General features: G+C 32.5%; 1 protein-coding gene across 2 annotated transcripts in view; it reads right to left on the bottom strand.

Annotated features, from left to right (window-relative positions):
• The window catches only part of LOC136968677 (glutamic acid-rich protein-like), an 82,241-nt gene that overhangs the window by 55,706 nt on the left and 4,352 nt on the right, over window positions 1-22,183 (bottom strand). For both annotated transcript variants that reach the window (XM_067262681.1, XM_067262680.1), the window contains exons 2-4: window positions 14,288-14,602; window positions 13,620-13,922; window positions 8,791-9,102 (exon numbers count right to left, since the gene is read on the bottom strand). In XM_067262681.1, the coding sequence (XP_067118782.1) occupies window positions 8,791-9,102; window positions 13,620-13,922; window positions 14,288-14,590 (918 nt within the window). In that variant the 5' untranslated portion in view covers window positions 14,591-14,602. The remainder of the gene's footprint in view (window positions 1-8,790; window positions 9,103-13,619; window positions 13,923-14,287; window positions 14,603-22,183) is intronic.

Below are 22,183 nucleotides of genomic sequence, written 5' to 3' on the forward strand. Positions count from 1 at the left end.
GAATCGAACCAAATATGGTCATGATAGTTTCATTCGAATGACATCATAATGTCATCGACAGAGACTCCTGATTCCACACCTGCAGATTCGTCACCAAACAGTCGATCACCTGATCATTTTTCCAGACAAAATTGAAAATAAGGGGTGAAGCACCCACACTTTGGGATGTTTGTCTTTGGGAAGCAACTTCTTCCACACGCCATAGAGAGCAGACTCCAGTGGACTCTCCAAGATGCCATATAGAACAGACTCTTTCCGAGACTCCCTCCTCGCCCTTATCATAGAAGATGACGGCTCGAATCGCCTTATATGAAAGGAAGACATCGATCATGGCTCAACCTCAACCAAGACAGAGAACAGCATCTCTCTCTCAGGTATTTTAATGGCGTTATGTAAACTCTCTCTCTCCAGCTACCTAGTTATAAATAGAATTAGTATTGGGAGAATCGCACGCAAACATCTACTCCATCGGGAAATTGTTTATAGACTTAGTTGTATTCTGTAGCTCTGTACACTTCGATTTAAATAGTTATATTAAATTTTTATTATATTTGTTAACCTGGCTACCTGTCTCCATCAAATCTTGTCGACTTACTCACAAGCCTCCCCAGTCATTCATTGAATCATCCCTCCTACTCAACCTTTGTTTACAAATTTGCGAGTTAGGATGCATTTAACTCTATCCTAACTGGTGTCAGCATCCTGATGTCGGCCAGATCTTGCAATCCCGCCGACAATTCAAAGACGCACCATCCAGTGACAATGAGATGGGTTTTACCAACCTCAGGGTTAGGAACCCCCTACCTGTAACTAATCTCACACTCACAACCCAAACAGTTCTGTTTTCACATGGAAACAGAGGAGAGACCAATCAGGAAGCAAGACAAGGAAATCTGAACCAATCAAAAAATGAGATTTGGAGAGAAAAACTACAAAAACCTCGAATTTTGAGATTGAACAGGCAGTTTTTGCCAACTGTGTTCCATGAGGAATCTGTGTTGCCCTAATAACAAAATCACTATTGTTAAAATAGTACCATTGTCTGTACAAGCAACCGACTTCGGTCTCCCACACCTCCTGAAGGACACAGCAATGTTACTATCTCAGGGCCATCATCAGTTGTCTATTTACTATCAACTAACAACTGCATCAGACTCTCTATAATCACCTGTCACCACAACAATTAGCAGCATGACTGAGGCCACAACCTCCATTGAGAATGTGAACAACGTCCATTACAAGTGTTGCATCATTGAAAATGAACTGTTTACTTGCAATATGTAAATTAACTTTTGATCACAATAAATGGGTTTTTGTGTGTAAAAGCACCTTGTATCTGAATCTCCACCATCACCACCCACACATTCCTTGACCATTCTGACATGAAACTAACTGATTCCCCCTCCTAGTTGGCAAACTCACAATAGAAATAATTATAAATTTAATCACAAACTGTTTTATTTGGAGTGCATTTTAGTCTGCAATTTTCAGGGAAATTTTAGGTCCCTGAGAATATTCTGCATCCCTGACTCCATAGGTCATCATATGCCAAACATGGTTGTTTTTTTTCTTGCATTTTATATTCCTTCAAGTGAGAAGTTTTTTGTTAAAACATCTGGTCTGCTAAACATCACAGTTTTAGGAAATTCTAAGTGTTGTCTGTTTAGCAAAGAAACTAATCAGAATATTCAATTTGTGCAGAGTAGTCTTCAATGCTTGCTTTTACGTGAATGGGATGATATAGATAGAAATCACTCTCACGGATAACATTCTACACTATGCCTCAATTCATGTGGAGGTCATTAGCAATTGCCTTGATGCTAACAGAGGAATCATTTGTAAGTAGTTGCAATACTGATTCAAGTTGTGTTATGCATACTGTCTAAAAGAATCTAACATTCACTCTATTGTTGGAGTACGAACAGTTCCTCCCTGAAGCATTTCATCTCCAGCAGCTTATAGTTTAGCATACAAAAGTACAAGTATGTATGTATATACTCACAAATACAGTATATGTGCAGTGTACAATATACTACTAGTATACTTTGCTTTTTTTTGGTTAATTTTTTTTATTTCTTGACCAATAAAGAGACAAAATTTTCTCTACTTTTCATTGTCAATAAAAACACAGATCAGTTACTAAAAAAAATTATGCAAAAAATGGACCTTCAAGATTTAAAAAAATGCAGTTAAAATTTGAAATTATAAGCAATCCCTTTAAATAATAGATAGGTTGTGGCCATGGTATTCAGCCCAAAACATGAATGGCAGACGGCCGCGTGCCGCCATCTGGCAATTCTAGACGGTTGATAATGGCATTTGCTACGTCTAGCATGGCAAGTAGAAGATTGGTTTAACTTCATTTTATTTTTTGTGTTTGGGGTTAAAATTATGACCTATTTTATTAAAATAATGATTAAATAAGCATTTATGAATAATATTGTAAAGAAACAGACAATTTTAATCCAGAAATTATTCAATTTTTTAGCAAGTGATGTGAAGTGCCTATTGAATTTACATATATTTGCCTTCATAATAGCTTATCTTAAGGTAGGTTTATTCTTCTACCATCAACAGCATAATACATTTGTAAATTTTCTAAAAATTAATTTCTGAGCTTCTTTCAAATTTACATAAGCCACTACTTCCCTCGACAACAGTATGAGGTAGTCCTATGGTCCGATAGGAGACACAATGCTAATTAAAAATAATTATTTAGTGTTATTAAACATCCTGTAAATACTTTAAAATAGTTTAATTTGTTTATTTACCTTTGCTGGTAACCCTTGATGTTAAATATATCTGCCATTTTTTCAACAAGCTTCTTGTGAGTCAATGTGCGACGTTCACTAAGTCACGTGATGTTGTGAACGAGCACTGCAACGATTTTTTCTTGGAGTTAAAATGTAAACTGTGTACTTCTGCTTGCCATGTAGAAGTAATGTTTGTACTTGGGCCACAACCTCTATAATCAATCACATTTCTGTTTTCATAATCTTCTGTAGTTATCTTAACTCAAGCAGAGATTTTGGCATACTTCTTTGTTTCTTAGATTGCCTTGATTTCCAGCAATCAATTGCACAGTTTCATAATTGGGAATATCTTGTTATTTTTTCAAGCATTTGATAAAGTGATAAATATTCAAAAACAGTGGTCCACAAGTTTTTTGGAATCTCCGGTGTCATCCTTCTTCATCGTTGTTGGCCATCCAAAGCGTGCTAGTACACATTCCAAAGTTGAATTGGGAAAGTTGAAATTTGACACCCACAGCATAATCTTCGTCCAATATAAGTATCTTCGAAGTAATTTGCAATAGGCGTTGCCTCTTCGAAAAATTCTTTGCTTTCAACTAACTCATTGAATGCATAGCTGCCTGCTGGAATGAATACCAAGGCCAGAATTATTCTAATCCACTGTAGAGCAGTCTGCTCAAAATCCGTCATCAGTTGTGTTGGACACATACCAGGTTGCAGTCGCTTCAATTCCTAAAGAAGTTTGACATAAGTAGTTCGAGTCTTATTTGGAATAATAGCACTGTATTTGATCACGTGTATTGTATAAACTTGTTCTAAAAGCACTGATGCAATGCTAAATGGGCAATCAGCAAACCATTGTCTACTTTGAGCCAGCATATGTATATTGCTGCTAGTCGAAAAAATTACCATCCTTCCTGGCAGCAATTCTTGTTCTGAATTATACAGCAGAAATTGTTTGGCTTTACTATTGATCGTAATTTGTTGGTAGCTTTCAGGAATCTCCAATTCTTCAACATTTCTTGGAAGTGCTGGTGTTCCTTGTTCTTCTCTTACTTGATGAATGAGTTTCTTCATGGGATCTTTTTTCGGTTAAAGTGGAGCAACATCTGCATGCGCCTTTGCAACAACATTTCCAATAATTAGTGAGGTTGAGGCCGAAGTTTTAAACACGCACACGTTTTCATGTTTAAAAGTTTGGCCTCAACCTTGCTATTTATTGTATGGCCTTTCATAAGTCGTAGTAGTGCATTCTTTTACCTTATTGATCAACTGAATAGCTTTAGGCCTAACAGCTTATGCAGTATGATTGTGTTCTGTAACAGCCTTAACAACTTCACTATCTTTGCCAGCCATCCAAACTTGACCTTTGCCTCTTTTTACAGATCCAGATTGTATACTCTTCATTTTTGGTTTTCTTAGTGGAAGTATAAATACGATTTTCATGCACGAGCTTTTGCTTATTTCTTTTTGACAATGCTTTCAGCCATTACTTAATAAAATCAAATCCCTGATCAGAAAGACACCAAATTTTCCACTAGAAATGAACTAGTCGTTCTTAAAAAATAATCAAATTGCCAGTGAACCAATTGTGATTAAAGGACAAAACCCAAAAAAGCAATTCTACACCTAACAGGTATATAAATACCATATTTCTGTAAGTTCTGACATCACAATGATGTCCGGTAGATGTCAGTTGGGGACAAGAGCCGAGGACAAAATGTCCACAAACCCTATTGTCTATGAATGAACCATTTCCTTGCAGTAGAAGATAAGATCAAAGTAAAGACAGTAATAAGGACATCTTTAGTTAGGAAATCATTGATAAATTTATTGTACTTCTCTACTGTTCCTATCAGCACTATTATAACAAAAATGCATATCAGTAAGCTCAACTCTGCTAGATTTTTCCTTATTAAGATGCAATATTAGTCCATATCTGCATATCTAATGACAATTACTTGGGCATTAATACTTAAAATTAACAAGAAAAAGATAGCTAGGAACTTATTGTCACTAAAAGTTTGACTTCCCAGCAGAACACCAGAGCTGCAAAAGCAGCATACTTTTGGTTAATTTTGATTCTCTGTATCTCATATACTAACGAACAAGAAATCAATTGTCTTAAGATCGAAACTGTTTACAATTACTTCCTCTAGCACTCTTCTAAGTTTCTCTACATAATTTTTGAGCATCCTGTGTAATAATATTTACTTCTTTATGTAAGTAAATTTTTTATATTTGTCATTAAACTATAGATATTAATTAATTATGAATATTAGAATCCTAAATTAATAGCCAAGTTACAATAATTATAACTCCTGAAAATTATAGTTTCAAACCCACCATATTTATTTTCCTATTGGGTTGTTAAGTTTCTGCTTTTTCCGATTTATTACTAAATATAACCCATTAACAAGCTATTAAAACCAAAATATATTTAGTAATATTCTTAACTTTTGTAATTCCTTCATTTTAATACTAATATAAAATTATAGCCCCCCAAATTATAGTCAATTAAATATTTATTAATTCAAACATTTTCTACATTTACACAATCATCATCAGAAACAAAACATACAATTAAAAGAAAGTCCATAGACGACTAGTCACTCTTATGAATTTGTTTGTTGGATAGATTATATATTAGTTAAACAAATACATATCAATAATATTTGACAATATCCAAAGTTTAGCATTCTTAGGAATTGTTCAAATAATCACTTAATTAACAATAGTACTAACTAACAATTACAAAATTCATAAATCATTAAAACCTTAGTACTTTGTCATGATTATGTTACGCCTATTGTTATGATTTATATTATTCATAACACAAAACAAAAAGTAGCCTTCTTCCAGAAGTCAAACATTCTATTTACTTTAATTACTATGTACACTGCATTACTACAAACAAACTACTTCAAATAACCTTTACTCTGCAGTAAAATTAATTCTTTAATCTAACGTTTTCGGTTAGCTTTACTAACCCTCTTCAGGATTGCCAAAAAAACCGTTATTTCGAAAAATACATTTGAAAAACTCTTTACAATTTAGAATGCTTTTAAACTTTCCGGCTGCGCAATCTCAGATCATTCTTTCACAGCTGCATATCGGCCGCTCTCCAAGCGGAAGAGATTCGATACGATTCTTTAAAATTAATGCTTTGCCCTTTTTCATTGTACTTGCCAATACACCACGCCTCCGCATACTTAAATTGCCTTATATTTGCCACTTTCTGTACAATTTTCGCATCGTCCCAGTTGATAGACACCTCGTCCGGATCCGCTATCGCATAGTTGGCTAACGTCGTAACTGGTTGCCTGCATTTTACATTTCTTTTATGTTCCTCTAACCTTACCGCCAGCGATCTCTTCGTGGCCCCTATATAATACAGCTCCGTATTCCGCCTTTTATCCTGCACTGGTATTCTATAAACCCCTGGAATTTTCATTCTGTCTATGGGCGCTTTGTCGTTCCGTAGCAACTGAAATACCGTAGGGTTCCTCCTGTATGCTATTTTTTTTATTCTTCTCTATTCCTATTCTTCTATATATGTTGCTTAATTGAGCTCTATACTCCATTATGGTAAATTCTCCCTTTTCTTTACTCTCGTTATTACCTTTCTCTATTTCTTGCACCAACCGTTTTATTTTGCTACTCTTTATTCCTATAATTTCTGCTATTTTCTTGATGTACTCTACCTTCCTTCTTGTGTCTTGCATCCTGCTACAATGCATGTACGCTCTTCTAAGCAGTGCTCTGAAGGCTGCCAACTTGTAGTTCGTCGGGTCATGGGAAGTCCATGGTATCATCTCTGGAATGTACGACGGTTTACGATACACCTTAGTAGCTATTTTTTCTTCTTCCTCCACTTCTATATCTAGAAGTGAAGGAAGAAGGAGCTAGAAATAGAACAGCAGAGCCATAGAAAAATACATTTCCTTGACATAGATATAGAAGTGGAGGAAGAAGAAAAAATAGCTACTAAGGTGTATCGTAAACCGTCGTACATTCCAGAGATGATACCATGGACTTCCCATGACCCGACGAACTACAAGTTGGCAGCCTTCAGAGCACTGCTTAGAAGAGCGTACATGCATTGTAGCAGGATGCAAGACACAAGAAGGAAGGTAGAGTACATCAAGAAAATAGCAGAAATTATAGGAATAAAGAGTAGCAAAATAAAACGGTTGGTGCAAGAAATAGAGAAAGGTAATAACGAGAGTAAAGAAAAGGGAGAATTTACCATAATGGAGTATAGAGCTCAATTAAGCAACATATATAGAAGAATAGGAATAGAGAAGAATAAAAAAAATAGCATACAGGAGGAACCCTACGGTATTTCAGTTGCTACGGAACGACAAAGCGCCCATAGACAGAATGAAAATTCCAGGGGTTTATAGAATACCAGTGCAGGATAAAAGGCGGAATACGGAGCTGTATTATATAGGGGCCACGAAGAGATCGCTGGCGGTAAGGTTAGAGGAACATAAAAGAAATGTAAAATGCAGGCAACCAGTTACGACGTTAGCCAACTATGCGATAGCGGATCCGGACGAGGTGTCTATCAACTGGGACGATGCGAAAATTGTACAGAAAGTGGCAAATATAAGGCAATTTAAGTATGCGGAGGCGTGGTGTATTGGCAAGTACAATGAAAAAGGGCAAAGCATTAATTTTAAAGAATCGTATCGAATCTCTTCCGCTTGGAGAGCGGCCGATATGCAGCTGTGAAAGAATGATCTGAGATTGCGCAGCCGGAAAGTTTAAAAGCATTCTAAATTGTAAAGAGTTTTTCAAATGTATTTTTCGAAATAACGGTTTTTTTGGCAATCCTGAAGAGGGTTAGTAAAGCTAACCGAAAACGTTAGATTAAAGAATTAATTTTACTGCAGAGTAAAGGTTATTTGAAGTAGTTTGTCATTCTATTTACTACTTTCACCTTAAAAGTTCCAATGTTCAACAAGCTATATATATAAAAAAAAAAATACCTAGTACTCTGATAGTGAATTATAATGTTGAAGACAATGGATTTTAAAAAGTATATAATAATCATAATATGTTTGACTTCTAAAAGGCTATTTCTTGTTTTATTTTAGCATTTTATATTTTATTCAATATTCCAATCCAAAAGAGAAAATATATACAGTAGAACCATGATTATGAGGTTTAACATTTTCCGAGGCAAACCTGTAAGTAAAAGCACTGCTTTTCTTATACTGTAATTTATAGAAGAACGTTTAAAACGGTATTACAAAATTATTTGCATCTGTTACCGTTTATCGTTTAACTTCAATGTAAGAATAAACCAGTCATATTAAAATGTAACCATAATAATACACATTATTATTCTTAAAACTATTTTATCAACGCAATTAGCTGTATAACAATGTAAACATTGTTGTTTTTATATATAATTAAATTCACTAAAATGTAAAAAAACAGACTTAAAATGTAAATACTATGTAAATCTTTTATAATTGTAATTTTTAATCAAAATTAGCCATCTGTTTTATCCAAGTTTTCAGTTATCTGAGGTTGCATCAGTCTACATTACCTTGGATAATCAGAGTTCTACTGTATATATAATGCTACGATTTAAATTATGAACTTTTTTAATTCTGACTGTAGTTTTATGTATAAAATTTGAGATATTTATAACTTTATGCATTACTTGTTGGGATTTGAAGGAGATTAACTTAGTATGATAAAAGGATGGAGTACTTCCTATTATTCTAAATTACTCACTACAAGAGATGAACCTTTATTAATTTATATTCTCACAAGTTTTTTAAGTTTGTACATCTGTCATAGTGAGCAATTTGGAACAATAGTAAGTGCTGTATCCCCTCTACCCATCAAACGTAATTATAGTTGTTGGTCAACTATTGGTCATCAATCTAATTTAATTAAAAGCACTAAAGCAAATAATTAAAAATTAGCTAAAATTGTTAATATTTTTTTCAGAAATTCACAAATACATAATAAACTATTACTTATAAATAAAATTGAGAAAAAAATGATGAGTACTTACTTGTTTCTTATCTTGACTAACAGATCGACCTTTTGTACCCTGTTGAATAGTAACCTGAATTGAATTTTTTGTATTTTCTTTATCATTTTCTTCTTTTTTCCCTTCATCTTCAGGTTTTTTTTCTTCTTTATCATCATTTTTACCCTCTTCTGATTGTTTAGATGCTTCTTCCTGTGATTCATTCTTCTCTACATTTTCTTCTTGTTGTTCTTTTTCATTTTCTTTTTCTTTATCTTTATCTTTATCTTCTTCACCTTCTTGATCATCATCACCTTCTTGCTCTTCATCAACTTCATCTCCATCTTCATATTCCTAAAATTAATATAATAATATATTGAAAAAGTGAATCACCACCTTAAAACTGAATGATTCCAGTTATTCAATAAACTGTTTTCTTTAGATCCAAAGTTAAATCATCAAATTGCTATTTATTAAAATTACCAATAATATTCTTTCTTTGTAAACTCCGAGGCAAAGTTTTGGAAATATTTGGCACTTAAAAAAATATTCCAAACATTGATCAATTATAATATTAATATATTATGTTCATGTTCATTTGTAAGAAACTCAAAAACTATCACGGAAAATTATTTTTGCAGATTTAAACACAAAGTATTCAAATAACTGCTAATTTTGTAAACAAATAAATGATTTTATAAAATCAGAAATTAAAAAACTTTAAGACAAGTGCATTATTTCAATATTTATAATGTTTTACTACAAAAAATTAATACATTTTAACATTAATATTCAATATATATGCTATAATGTATTTTAAAACAATATTTATTAACAAACAGAATATTGAAATTAGATAAATTATATTATATATATATTGATCCAGAAATATATATGCAATCATTTTTCAAATTTTAATTTTTAATAGCTTCTAAAACTTTTAGTATCTTAAAATCCTTATTAAGCTGTAAAACTGAATTAGCTCTATGGGAAACCTCGTGAAGTTTAACCTATTCACCCAGAAGTTTTGCCAGCACCTTACTGATAACAAGAAAGGCTTAAATTTAAAATCTGAGCTTTCTACACCCAGTAATTTTTTCTCTACAAGCGTCAGTAGTGCCAGAAGACAATGGTGTAGCGAGCGGGGTGCAAGGGGGTATATCATGCACTGGGTACCACTCGCAGAGAGGCGCCCAAATGGTCTTCAAGACAAACTATATGTGTTTCTGGAAGGGAGTGCCAATAAAGTGTCGGGCACCAGTTATGTTCACTACGCCACTGCCAGAAGAAGAAAATACAGCTATTTTGGCAATTTTTGCACTTTTCAACTGCTTATATTTCGGCAACCACTTTATAGAAAAGCTTGAAATTTTGCACACTATCCAAGAAAACAATTTGCTTTCGAACAAGATATCAGAATTACTTCAGATGTTTGCAGGGTGAAGAAATCGACCCTCAAAAATTGGCAACTCTGATTCCTGTATATATAGTCAGTCAGTGACTTTTTTACTTGGAAAGAGTCACTGCCATGACTCCTGATACTATATGTTTTTTCAGAATCAATAAATCTGTCAACATCAATAAAGAGTAAGTATTTTCCGCACAAATAATTGAAGACAAATGAATGGATGTGTTATATTAATTATTCAAAAACAGATTCTCTTGCATGGATAAAGGTATGTATCAGTCTCTCACATTCTCCCATCAGAGATCTCAGAAATTATATGACACTGTAACATCCACTGCAACACAGTATTTAATGAATATATTTATACCAAAAATTTACATAATAAAAACTTAAATGTCAATTCACTCAAAACTTTGATTCTGTAATCTTCATCCATTCAAGTCCTCAATTTTTCACAATACCTAAGAAACCAAACCAAGAACAAAATCAAATGGTGCCTATTTGTCATATGCAAAAATCGAAATATTCTGTGAAAATTATTATAGCATATTTTAATTACAAATTACAAGAATTGCCACATTGCAATACTTCATTTTAATACAATTAATTAAAATTTCATTATTAATTTTAATATAATTTGCAGTTTTTTTACGAATTCATAAATGACGAAGGAATAAATTTCTACAAATAGCATAGGGGGGAAGTGTCAACAATCAAAATCAGATTTTATTCATACTGATACTAAAAAGAAAGCAGGAACCTTTTATTGTGAAAAAGATTTGATTAAAGTTGCAATGCTGCAATATCAATTTCAAATTGCAATCTTAAAATTTTGTCAATAATGGAGGTAGAAGTATACTACTTACAAAAGGACAATGGCAATAGGAAATACAAGCAGATATGTTTAAGACCGAAAGTTATGAAAAATTAGATATATTGCTGAGTCAAAGGTCATTCTCACATCTCACACCAGAAAGTATTAATTGCTAAATGTTTTCATTTAAGTCAACAGAGAGAAAAAAATCAGTATAGTCAAACCTCGAGGTTTGAAGAAGGTAAAAAAAGGCTTTCTTTAAGGGGTCATGAATGGATTAATACATTTTATACGTTTACGGAAAAATTTGTTTTGGTTTGAGAACAAATCAGTTTACAAACAACTTTTCAAAACAAATTAAGTTCAAAACCTAAAACTTGAATGTACTTACAAAAATTGGCCATTGCACAGAGGTGACTGCTTAAATGACTGCAAAACCAGTTTCCACTATAAAAGTATGATATAATCTATGTCGGATATAAAAGTAAATCTTTTCTGACTATGTATGTTTACTCAAAAATTACCATTTGTTTTTCTCTCCACTACTAATGAAACCTAGTTACAGTAGAATCTCATTTTAATGAATCACGGAACAATGGATTTTTCCCAGGTCCCACCAAATCAATGTAATTTTACTTCTTTTTAGCAGATCTGTAACTCAGAATAATGGATTTTTTTCTAGCTCCATCTTCAGTAAACATCCTATTTTTTTCTCAACCTTTAAATTAGATGTTTCTGGATACTGAATTAAAAAAAAATACATTGCACACTGTGCAAACTAAGCACATAATCCTCGCAGTTCTCACTGCTAATGTAGAAGCTGCTGCACATTAGTGCCCTCTTGGAGTACATTGATTACTTCTGGCTTAACACTTCCAGATATGCATGCACATGTGTGCAACAAAGGTGCGACATACCTTTGTTGCAGACACATGTTTGGGAATATCATACGTTGAAATTGTGCTCGTATAACAGTAACATTTTGTATTGACAATGCCACCAAAAGAAGCCCAAAAATGTTGCGTCATCAGAGCGAACCAAGATGGAAGAGTTTCTTTTAACATATCATGAAGTGCTAATAATCATGCTGTTTCTTTTTGGATTGTAATGAATACAGTTTCTGTCAGCTTCATTACGGCATAATGTATGATCTTGAAATATACGTGTTTATATAAAATAAAGGATAGAAATCTCAAGAGACTGAATAATTTCAAGTACAGATGTTTTTCTATGTAGGGAGTTTGAAAAATGAAAATATTTTTGAGTAACAAATATTTTTCTGGGAATGCCAGAAATCTGTTATTAGCGATATAACAGATTTTTGGAACAACGAATGATTTTTAGTGCCCGAAGTGATCTGTTAAAACAAGATTCTACTGTACTTATATTTTTATAAATAATTTATATCTGTACTTTACCTATAGAAGATGATGATAAAATAAATAAAAATTTAAAAAGTTAACCTTCACTACCATTATTATCATTTACATAAATGCTTGTGTATCTAAATTAAACATTAAAAGAAAACATGCTTTATGATGATAGGATAAATAAATTCAATGAGTAAATTTATATAAATCTCACAAGTCAGTGAAACAATTCTAGCACAAAAATGTAATTTTATATAACATACAAAAATTGTACTTATTTTAACTGAAGTTTTTCAAAAATCTGATAGAAAAGCTCTTAACACAGACATGCACTTAGTCCGGTGATTCTCAATCTTTTTTTGTCACTGTACACTTTTAATAATTTAAAAATTCGGCGGCACACACGGTTACTTCGGTAAATACCGAAGGACAACCGGTGACGTCATAACAGTGAGTTTTTAAATGCGGTTGGTTATTTAGGTCACATTTTCTAAACGCCTTGGTAACTACAGGCAGTTACCGGTAACACCAGTTATAATTTCCAAACGCACCCTAGGAAGGTAGAACCGATTTTAAACTACTTGTCTGTTGTCGCTTATGTATGAGTATTCGCAGTGGCGGCACACTTCAAAAATTTCGTGGCACACTAAACTGCTGCGGCACAGTGGTTGAGAATCACTGACTTAGTTCTTATAACATAAAATAAATACAGGTATTGTAGCCTGTTATATGCAATCTCACTTTGTGCAATTTCAAAACATAAAAATTAATTCTTAATTAAACACATACTGAAGCATCAAAAACATATATAATAATAATTTTGTCTTCTTAAAATATTTTTGAATCACAATCATCCATGGTCTTATAATTGTTTCTTCAATAGAACTGAAAGTTGTCAATTCCATCAATTCAGAACTTTCAAAAGATAGAAGAGAGCATGATCCAGACTTCATTCTCGTATCAATTGATTCATAATCTAATTAAATTACTAGTTACAGGTGTAATCATTGAAAAAAAAAAATTTCCTTCACAATTTTAGATAATTATGTTTCATTGCGTTATGCCATCTCAATTTATGCAACACCTTCTTGAAATCAATTAATTGCATAATATAAAGGACACCTGCAGTTAATTATTGAAAAATCAGATCATTGAATATTTCATTATATTTTATTCAGAAAAGAATGGAAATCGGCTTTTATAAGTTGATTCCTCCTATAAACGATAATTAGTTTTAAAATCACGTTTATTTTATTTAAAAAATAATTCTTTCACTTACATATTCTGAAAAATCATCTGTTGGCTCAGCTGGATTATATAATTCACATTCGACAGAATCAGTTCCTTTATCTTCTTCACCTTCTTCTCTGTTTCTTTGATTATCTGATTTGCTCCTCCTCCTAGGTGTTGAAGTATTCCTTCCCTGACGACCATAATTATTTCTTCCCATTTTATTATTTCTGCTTCTTTTTCTTATACGATTTCGCTGAACTACACTGACGTCGTAATTCTGACGCTTATTACGAGAGTTTCCCATAGGAGTCCGATGCATTGGACGTTTTCTTTGATTTCTAAAATTATTCTGAAATAAAAAAATAAACAAATTTACAGATACATTTTATAAGCAATAACTTTTAGCAATCTTTAAGAGAAAAAAGTTAACTTTTAGTTTGATTCTTCTTAAACTGCAGTTTATTAATTGTATTGAATTAGGAATTTATCAGTTCCATGTATAGTAGCCTATATTATTATAGTACAAACAACAGTAGTAGGAAAATAAACTAATTTAAATACACAATTTTAGACTAACTGGATTAAAAAAGCACACATTTTATCTATACTTTTAATGCCCACTAATTTTATGTAGTTTTTTCATTTAAAACAAGCATTAACACAAAATTCATTCTTTATAAGATGTTTAAATATAAAAAGCATGTTTTTTCTTACCTGACGATTTCCTCTGTCTTTCATGTTGCGAGACATGTTTCCCATTCCATAATTCATATTCATTCCCATTGGACCCATTCCGCTTGCAAAACCACCACCGTATCCTTGATTTCTTCCAAAATTATTCATCATATTTTGGGCCATGGCAAACTGATTATCCATTGAACCCATTCCCATAGGTCCACCACCACCTCCACCAAATCCAAAACCAGATCCACCCATTCCGCCACTCATTTGATTCATTCCGAAAGGGGGACCACCTTGCTGCCAAGGACTTCCTGTGAATTGCTTCCTATATGGCATTTTTGATATTTTCTGTAAAAAAAAATTAAATTATTAGCCTAAAAAAATTTTTGACTGTTAAGAAAATCAAAATTGTGTATTTTAGTAATTTAAAAGACCTATCTACCAAGTTCAGGAAACCAAAATTATTTTTTGCTTGCAACAAATACAATATAAATTTTAAGATCTAATATAATCAGTAACTGGGCAGAATCAAATTATGAAACTAAATTGCTAATGTTAAGCAATTTGAAATTGAATGTTATAACGTTGTATTTGAAGCTGATGACGGCGAAGTTAGCCAAGATTGAAAAGATATGAACAGCTTTGCTCCAAAATTTTTGAATGCTCTCTAATGACATGTACAGCATAAAAAAAATAAGCATAGTACCATCGCTTATGTATGAGTATTCGCAGTGGCAGCACACTTCAAAACTTTCGTGGCACACTAAACTGCTGCGGCACAGAAGTCTTGAGACCTCTAAAATCCTTTTTGCTAATCACTTCTTGCCCTGTTTTTTCAAGATGATATGCTGCACGTGACCCGGGCTGTTTTTATATATTTTATGATACCTTTGTAATATGTAATTACTATGTCCATTTATTAGAAAATGACCAGTGAAAGATTTCATCAAATCTCAATATTATAGTGTAGAGAGCCCTGTTGCTAGGTGCCCTTGCAGTGATGTACTGTAAGATTAGATAAACCTCCACTAAATCTTTCTTAGGCTGTAGTGCTTCCTTATGTGGACTGCTGCTCTAAAAATGTGCTCTTATAAAAAGGACTAATCTACTATTCTAATGTTCTGTTAACAGGACTCCTGCTTATGTAAAACACAGGGAAAAAACTGATAACATGGGTTCTCCTTCTCCTAAGCAAACTATTCCATTATCTGCTCTGTTAAATGGATTCAATTGTATTTATTTATTGCACAATAACCAACATTCCAGGTTATCTGTTTTTTGCAAGACACTAACAAATTAAACAGCAGCATTTATTATTCTCCATACAAAAACAAATTTTATTTCACTATATTATACAAATCATAAAATTTTGCTTCTCTTTGGTATACATTTTACACTTAACTGAAATAATTTAGGGCACAGCAAACCAATTACCAAAATAATAACATAATCTAGAAATGTCCAAAATGCATATTACATTTCCTCATGTTGCAATTAGAAACAAACACAGCCACACACTATCTCATACAGCATAGTCTACAGAAATAATTAAAAGATTTTATGGTGAAAAATATGAAATTATACTTCCATGGTAATTACAAATTTTTACAGGCCACATTATCTGTAATAAATCAAAAATGATGCTGCAATCAACTTACTGACCATGTCTGTTCTACACTATTCATTTGTATTTATTGCAGGTTAAAAATGGCCCTAGAATAGCAATAGCCTTTACTAATAAAGTATAGCAATAGCATTACTAATAAAGTATAATTTTGGTAAAAATATATCAATTTCAGAAAGATTATGGATTTGGAGAAAGCCTAGACCAGCAATGACAGACCTTTTTTCCAAAGGTGGGTCAAAATTGAATTCAAAATTTAGCAACTCTAAATCACAGATCAAATATTTGAGTAATTAAAAAAAAAACAAAATAATGCTTGAAAGTTTTACTTTATTTAACTTTTTAATGTGTATCAGAAAAAGAATAATAAATTCTTATTTAAGTAAAAGAAATCCCATGATTTCAATAGAAACAAATATTTTGTTTATTGGTAAATGTGTTACTTATTTGATAATTTTTCTATCTGAGGTTCATAATTTGTGATCTTTAAGACTTTTCACAAAAGCTTTTTACATTAGACTACACCTGCAAAGTTTTAAAATCTATAAAATAATAATTATAAAATTTATAATTCATAAAAATCTAATAATACTTTTTAAACATTTAATGCTGGTACTTTGAAAGCACCAAGTGGATCAGTGCATGACCTACAAATCCTGAGTTTCCCACTGCTGACCAAGACAGAAAAGTATTGTTGGCAATGTGGAAATGGGCAGTGAGACAAAAGAGAAGTGGGAGAAAATAGAGAATATGAGACAGCAGAATTTGGAAGATTTGAGAGAAAAAAAAAAAAAAAAATGAAACAGGAAGGCTTCTGTTTGGAATTAAATAGGTTTAAAATAGACTAGCTGTTACCCACGACTTTGCCTGCGTGGATTTTGCAAGCAAACACCATTTATATTCAGTATTTCAACAACCATAGTAATTGTTATATAACACCTACCGCTGAGAATAATGAGAATTGTTGAACTGTTTTCAATTCGATCAATTTTCTGGAATGTTTACAATCATTCTATAATCGAACCAATATGCAATAACAAATTTGAATTTAAAACTGTTAGAACATTTGGTTAAAAAATTGAAATATATAAAAATATTTATAACAATGTCTGAAATGTTATCAATTTAATACACCTAAGTACTTGTAAGTTCGCTGAAATGGGGGGAGTTTTTGTTCCCAACCGTCGGGATGGCTAAGGGCTATACGCATGTGGGTGGCGGTTTTGAGGAGGCAGAAAAACAAGTGTTTCACATAGAAACCGTTTATTTTAGTCGAAAATGCTTACATAAATTTAGCAATGGTCCTTGAGTTCAGAGCTTTAGGTTGTTTTCGGTTTCGGTCTGGTCCTACGCTGGAGGGGCCCCGTAACAACGTCGAGTTAAAAGTTTGAAATTCTGAAGAGACAGTGCACAAAAGATGAACGGAAACACTACTATTGGAGGTAAAGAACACAACAGGTAGTCTAGAGGAAGCTCTTCTGTCCTTGACATCGGAGGCTTTATAATTTTCTCGGGATCGAATCATCGCTAATTGGCTAACTCTTCTCCTCCTCGCTTCCCAATTGGTATCCCACCTGTCTCCAGGTGTAAATGGAGCTTCGTTAGGTCGTAGGAAAGGTCGGCAAGAGAAGATTTATCCGACACCGTCTTTTAGACTATGATCGCGTTTAATTGTTGACTATGACACCTACGCTCATTTTGATATTTTTTTTTCTTTCTAGTTTCGTTTTGCTTTCTAAACTGCGTCTTAATTTTTAATATTTTTCTTTCTAAATTTTCTTTACCTAAAATTTTGTTTTTCCCGTTACTCTTTATGAGCGTCGACATCAAAGTCCGGTGTCGCCGACTCGACACTTATAAAAGTTATCATCTCGCGGTTTGACTTAACAAACTTGTACATATCCCTTTTGGGGGGCTATTTCCGGGCCTCACATACTCAATGAAGACTAAACGTAGTTGAAAACAAAAAAATTGCATCTAAAATAGTACAATAGAGACCGTTCTTCAGGTTAAGCCTTAATCCTCTCCCTCTTGTTCGCGGGGGAATTTCGAAAAATCCCTTCTTAGTGTGCATTTTTATGACGTACCCTAACTGTGTACCAAATTTTACCTCTTTAGGTTCAGCGGTTTGCTCTGGGCAATCATGAATCAATCACCCAGTCAGTCAGGACAAGTAATTTTATATACCGTATATTTCCACAGATAAGATGAGGTATAAATTTTCATCAAAGTTTTATAGTTTTAGCATATATCTGTCCTATAAGACGACCCCCCAAACTATCAACAGCCTATGAATTTAGTTTAGATTAGCGATCATCATCTGGATAATAATACTGTATAGCGTCCATGGAATTATGTCCTATTCATAATTTTTCAAATGAACATATTTTATTTTCTAGCATCTGGCAGCACTACCTTGAAATTGTTGCAAACATTTGCACTGATTTGGGCATTTGGGTAATGACCTTGACTATTCACAAAAACATCGTATGGGCTATTCTATTTTGTAGGCATGCCCTACTCTCTACTAGTAAATAATTACGGTTTGTCCGTTTTTTAAATAATGGTTTTGATTTACATAAATTTCAATCAAATTTTTTTTTGTATCTGTCCTATAAGATGACCCCGAATTTTGGGAGCCTTTTTTTACGATTCAACTATCGTCTTATCTGCGGAAATATACGGTATTTAGATATATTTTTAAATATAGAAGTGGTTGGTTGACATCAGAATTTGTCGACCAACCACTTTTCAAATTAAATAAAGCTTTGAACGTTTTTATGATGATGGAATTTGGAGTTTTTTTTTTCTTCTACCCTTGATTATGAGCCTAAGAAGCTTGAAAGTATTTAGGCTTGAAGTAAGACTTGTTTCTTATTAGTTTCTCTAATAAAGTAGTTTTTAAAGACTTGAATATCATGGAGGTGATAGAATTATAAAAATTAAGTCCAGTACCAGCAAAGTTGCTTCGTTAAATAGTTTTAAATAAAATTTATGAACCTTACTGTGCTTTGCATGTGGTTTGAAACCTATTATGTTACTAACATTTTTGGTCCACTCCTAGAACCTTCCTTGGGTAGAACCTTCTAAAATCAACTCTTTCCATTTCATAAAAATGGAAAGAGTTGATTTTAGAAGGTTCTACCTGAGTTTTAGTTTTATTTATAGTTAATGCTTTGTTGTTAGAAGATTATTTTAAGTAGTTTTATTTTATTCCCAAGTTTTAATCCAATAAATAAACTTTAACATTAAAATTAAAATATTTTTTATTGCAAAGCTATCTCATAAAAAATTTGCCTACTTATGGTTGCATGATCAGTCAAATTTTTTAGAATATTTTAAAGATTATCAGATAATTAGAAATTACAATGCAGTTCCGAAGTATGACTTCTTTAAACTATCTTAAAAGTTTATTTTATTCTAATACGTAGTTTCTTATTAAATTCATATAATTCCTGAATTTAATTATTAATGTTGTACATACATACACAAATTAATAATTATTAATATAAACATCTAAGTATTTTGTAAATAAAACTTATACTAAAAAAAGAAACACTTGCTTTTCAAAGAATAGAGATGTGTTTATAACTATTTTTACTGTGTATGTATGTAAGTATATGTGCAACAATCAGCTTAATCTGTGGAATCTAATAGGATATTTTAAGGCATTATTCTTAGCTTGCCAATTCACAGGTTCAAATACTATATCAGACATTTTTTAGCTTTTAATTGGGTTTGTTCTCCTGGCCAAAGGTAAAAGAAAATATATAATTTTAGCATGTAATACAGTGGACACCCTTGCAAAATTTAAACATGTACTTTATATGAAGAAAAACACAACTCAGCATCTTTTACTAATAAACTATAATATAGCATAACCTCCAAAAAGAGGACACTGTCGGGACTGAGAAGTTTGTCTGCTATTTGTAGGTACTGTATGTGCCAGTGACCATATTGTATTTTAATAAAATGAAGAATACAATGGGAATGTGAAAATATCGAAAGGTATATGTAGAATATATACTGTCATTAAAATATATATACAGTATATTATTCATCTTTTCAGCTGTAAAAATCACATTTTAATTGAATTCTAAATAGCAAACAATTGTATAGGATATTTTAATTAAATGGAACATAAAAATTACAACTAAACATAAACATTAATTAATTATTTACTCATCAAAAATGGCCTGAGCAGAAGTAATGAAAAAGAAAAATGAAACTGTTATTATGAACAGAAGGGGGTGATAGTTCGAATGTCAAGTTACAAAGGAAATTTGCTAGCCACTTCAAGGGATAAGAAAGGTATTTAGTATTCTTGCATTTATAATGTCATTTATGACAGTGGCATGCCGTCATTGGAAGTGATGGAAACGCTGCTTCCCCCTTCCAATGACCTTCCCTTGTATTTTCTAAAATATAAATTTTCATATTTTAACGACGTACTTTGAATTAATTAAAATTCATATTTTATTATAACTGCATTATGTATCTTATTACAAATTTCTATACTACATGTGAAAAAAACGATAAGATTGCTATTGTATATTCGAATAAATCAGTGGCGGAAGGAATGTCGAAACCGGGTCAGCTTCCAAGCAGCCAGCATACAGGCATTGGCGCAAGCCCTTTAAAGAGCACCAACCTCACCCGGTGTAGCTGGTGGATACTTCACACATAAAGCTTCTAATTTTATATCCCGGACAGGTTCTAGGCTGTTAGCCGCCTGCCTGCAAGATATTCGGCCGCCCTCGCCCAATTATGTGAACCATGAGTAGACTAGAACAACAGTGGGCAACTCCCGGTCTGCAAGATCTTTAATAGATTATTAAATTGGAAAAATAACTAATTAATTCTTTGTAATTTTTCGAAAACGATAAGAGAAATAAATGTAGTAATTAACTTCTTTTTTTTATTTATTTCATATTTGCAGACTAAAAAATTACAGGTCACAAGAAGGCATCAATTAACTACTACGGCCCGCGGAGAAAACATAAAATTTATTCTGGCCCATGTTATAAAAAAGGTTGCCCACCTTGGACTAGATTTATAACTTAACCCAACCAATAGGAGTTTACTGGCATGTTTTTATGATAGTTCTGTATAGTTGACAGGAGTTTAAAAAAAATCCATTAAAATATTTGATATATTTATTCTGCATTTATTCTGCTCTCCCATCTTATATTGCTTACGGATTTCAATGTTAAACCGGTGATATTACGATTTAGTACGTCCCATCGATAAGGGGATGCAGAAAAAACGTGTACAATTCTTGTAGTGTTAAAAAATTAACTGTTACTTTGGCAGCATCATTTACAACCAAATTTAATGAATGAGACGTACAATGGTACAAAAAACAGCTCTAGAATTTATTTTCCTTAAATTTACGATTTATATATCTGTTGTCATAAAAATTTGTCTTTACACTATTTTCCCAAGACTACAGATATTCAAGTACAAAGTAACTGGTTTAGAGTTATTTCTACTAAGAAGTAGTTAAATAATTAAGAGATTAGGGAATGGTGATATAAATAAAACCCTGCTGACTTAAACAAAAGCTTAACCGAAGCAATTACTAGCTCAGTACAGTGGGGGAATTGATTTCCATATACAGCTGGTACTAAAACGAATTAGTTAGAAAACAAATGGCTATTAAGTTTAACATATGTAGATTTTTACAGCTATGGTGAAAAACGTTTAAAATTTACAACAGCCCTGTGGCGTCCTTTGAGATATACTAGTGATGCGACAAAAGAGGCATTTGGTATTAACCGGTATCGGCACTCTCGGGATTTGTCATTCATGCACGCACTGCACACCTACCAAAATCGTCTCTGATTCCATTCATGAGCCACTCATAGGGAGCAATTTTAACTAAGTGGATTGTTTTAATATTTAAAAAGTAAATAATATTTTATGTTATTTTTATATGTTTCTTCGCAAAACTATATTTAATTATAATTTTCTTTAAACGTGTATTCATACAATTGAATATTTTGTACCAGGTATGTATAATTGTATAACCATCACAAATTTTATTTTACTAAGTAAGTTTTAATAATTTTATTTTTAATTTTAGCCCTTATACCCCATTCGCACACAATCCATGACTCACTTCGATCTCGATTTACCTACAATCTGGATTGTGATTGTCGCCAATCGAACGTCGTGCCGTTCGCACAGGTAACTCGCTTGAGAATAACCCGGCTATTGTAAGCGATGATAAAACTGGCATAACTACTCGGTAAGTCACAAACACCAACACACAAAATGGAAGTTTTGATTAGAAATAAATACTT

This window comes from Centruroides vittatus, unplaced genomic scaffold, assembly GCF_030686945.1.
Source record: "Centruroides vittatus isolate TY-2023 unplaced genomic scaffold, ASM3068694v2 contig_1506, whole genome shotgun sequence".
Lineage (NCBI taxonomy): Eukaryota > Metazoa > Arthropoda > Arachnida > Scorpiones > Buthidae > Centruroides > Centruroides vittatus.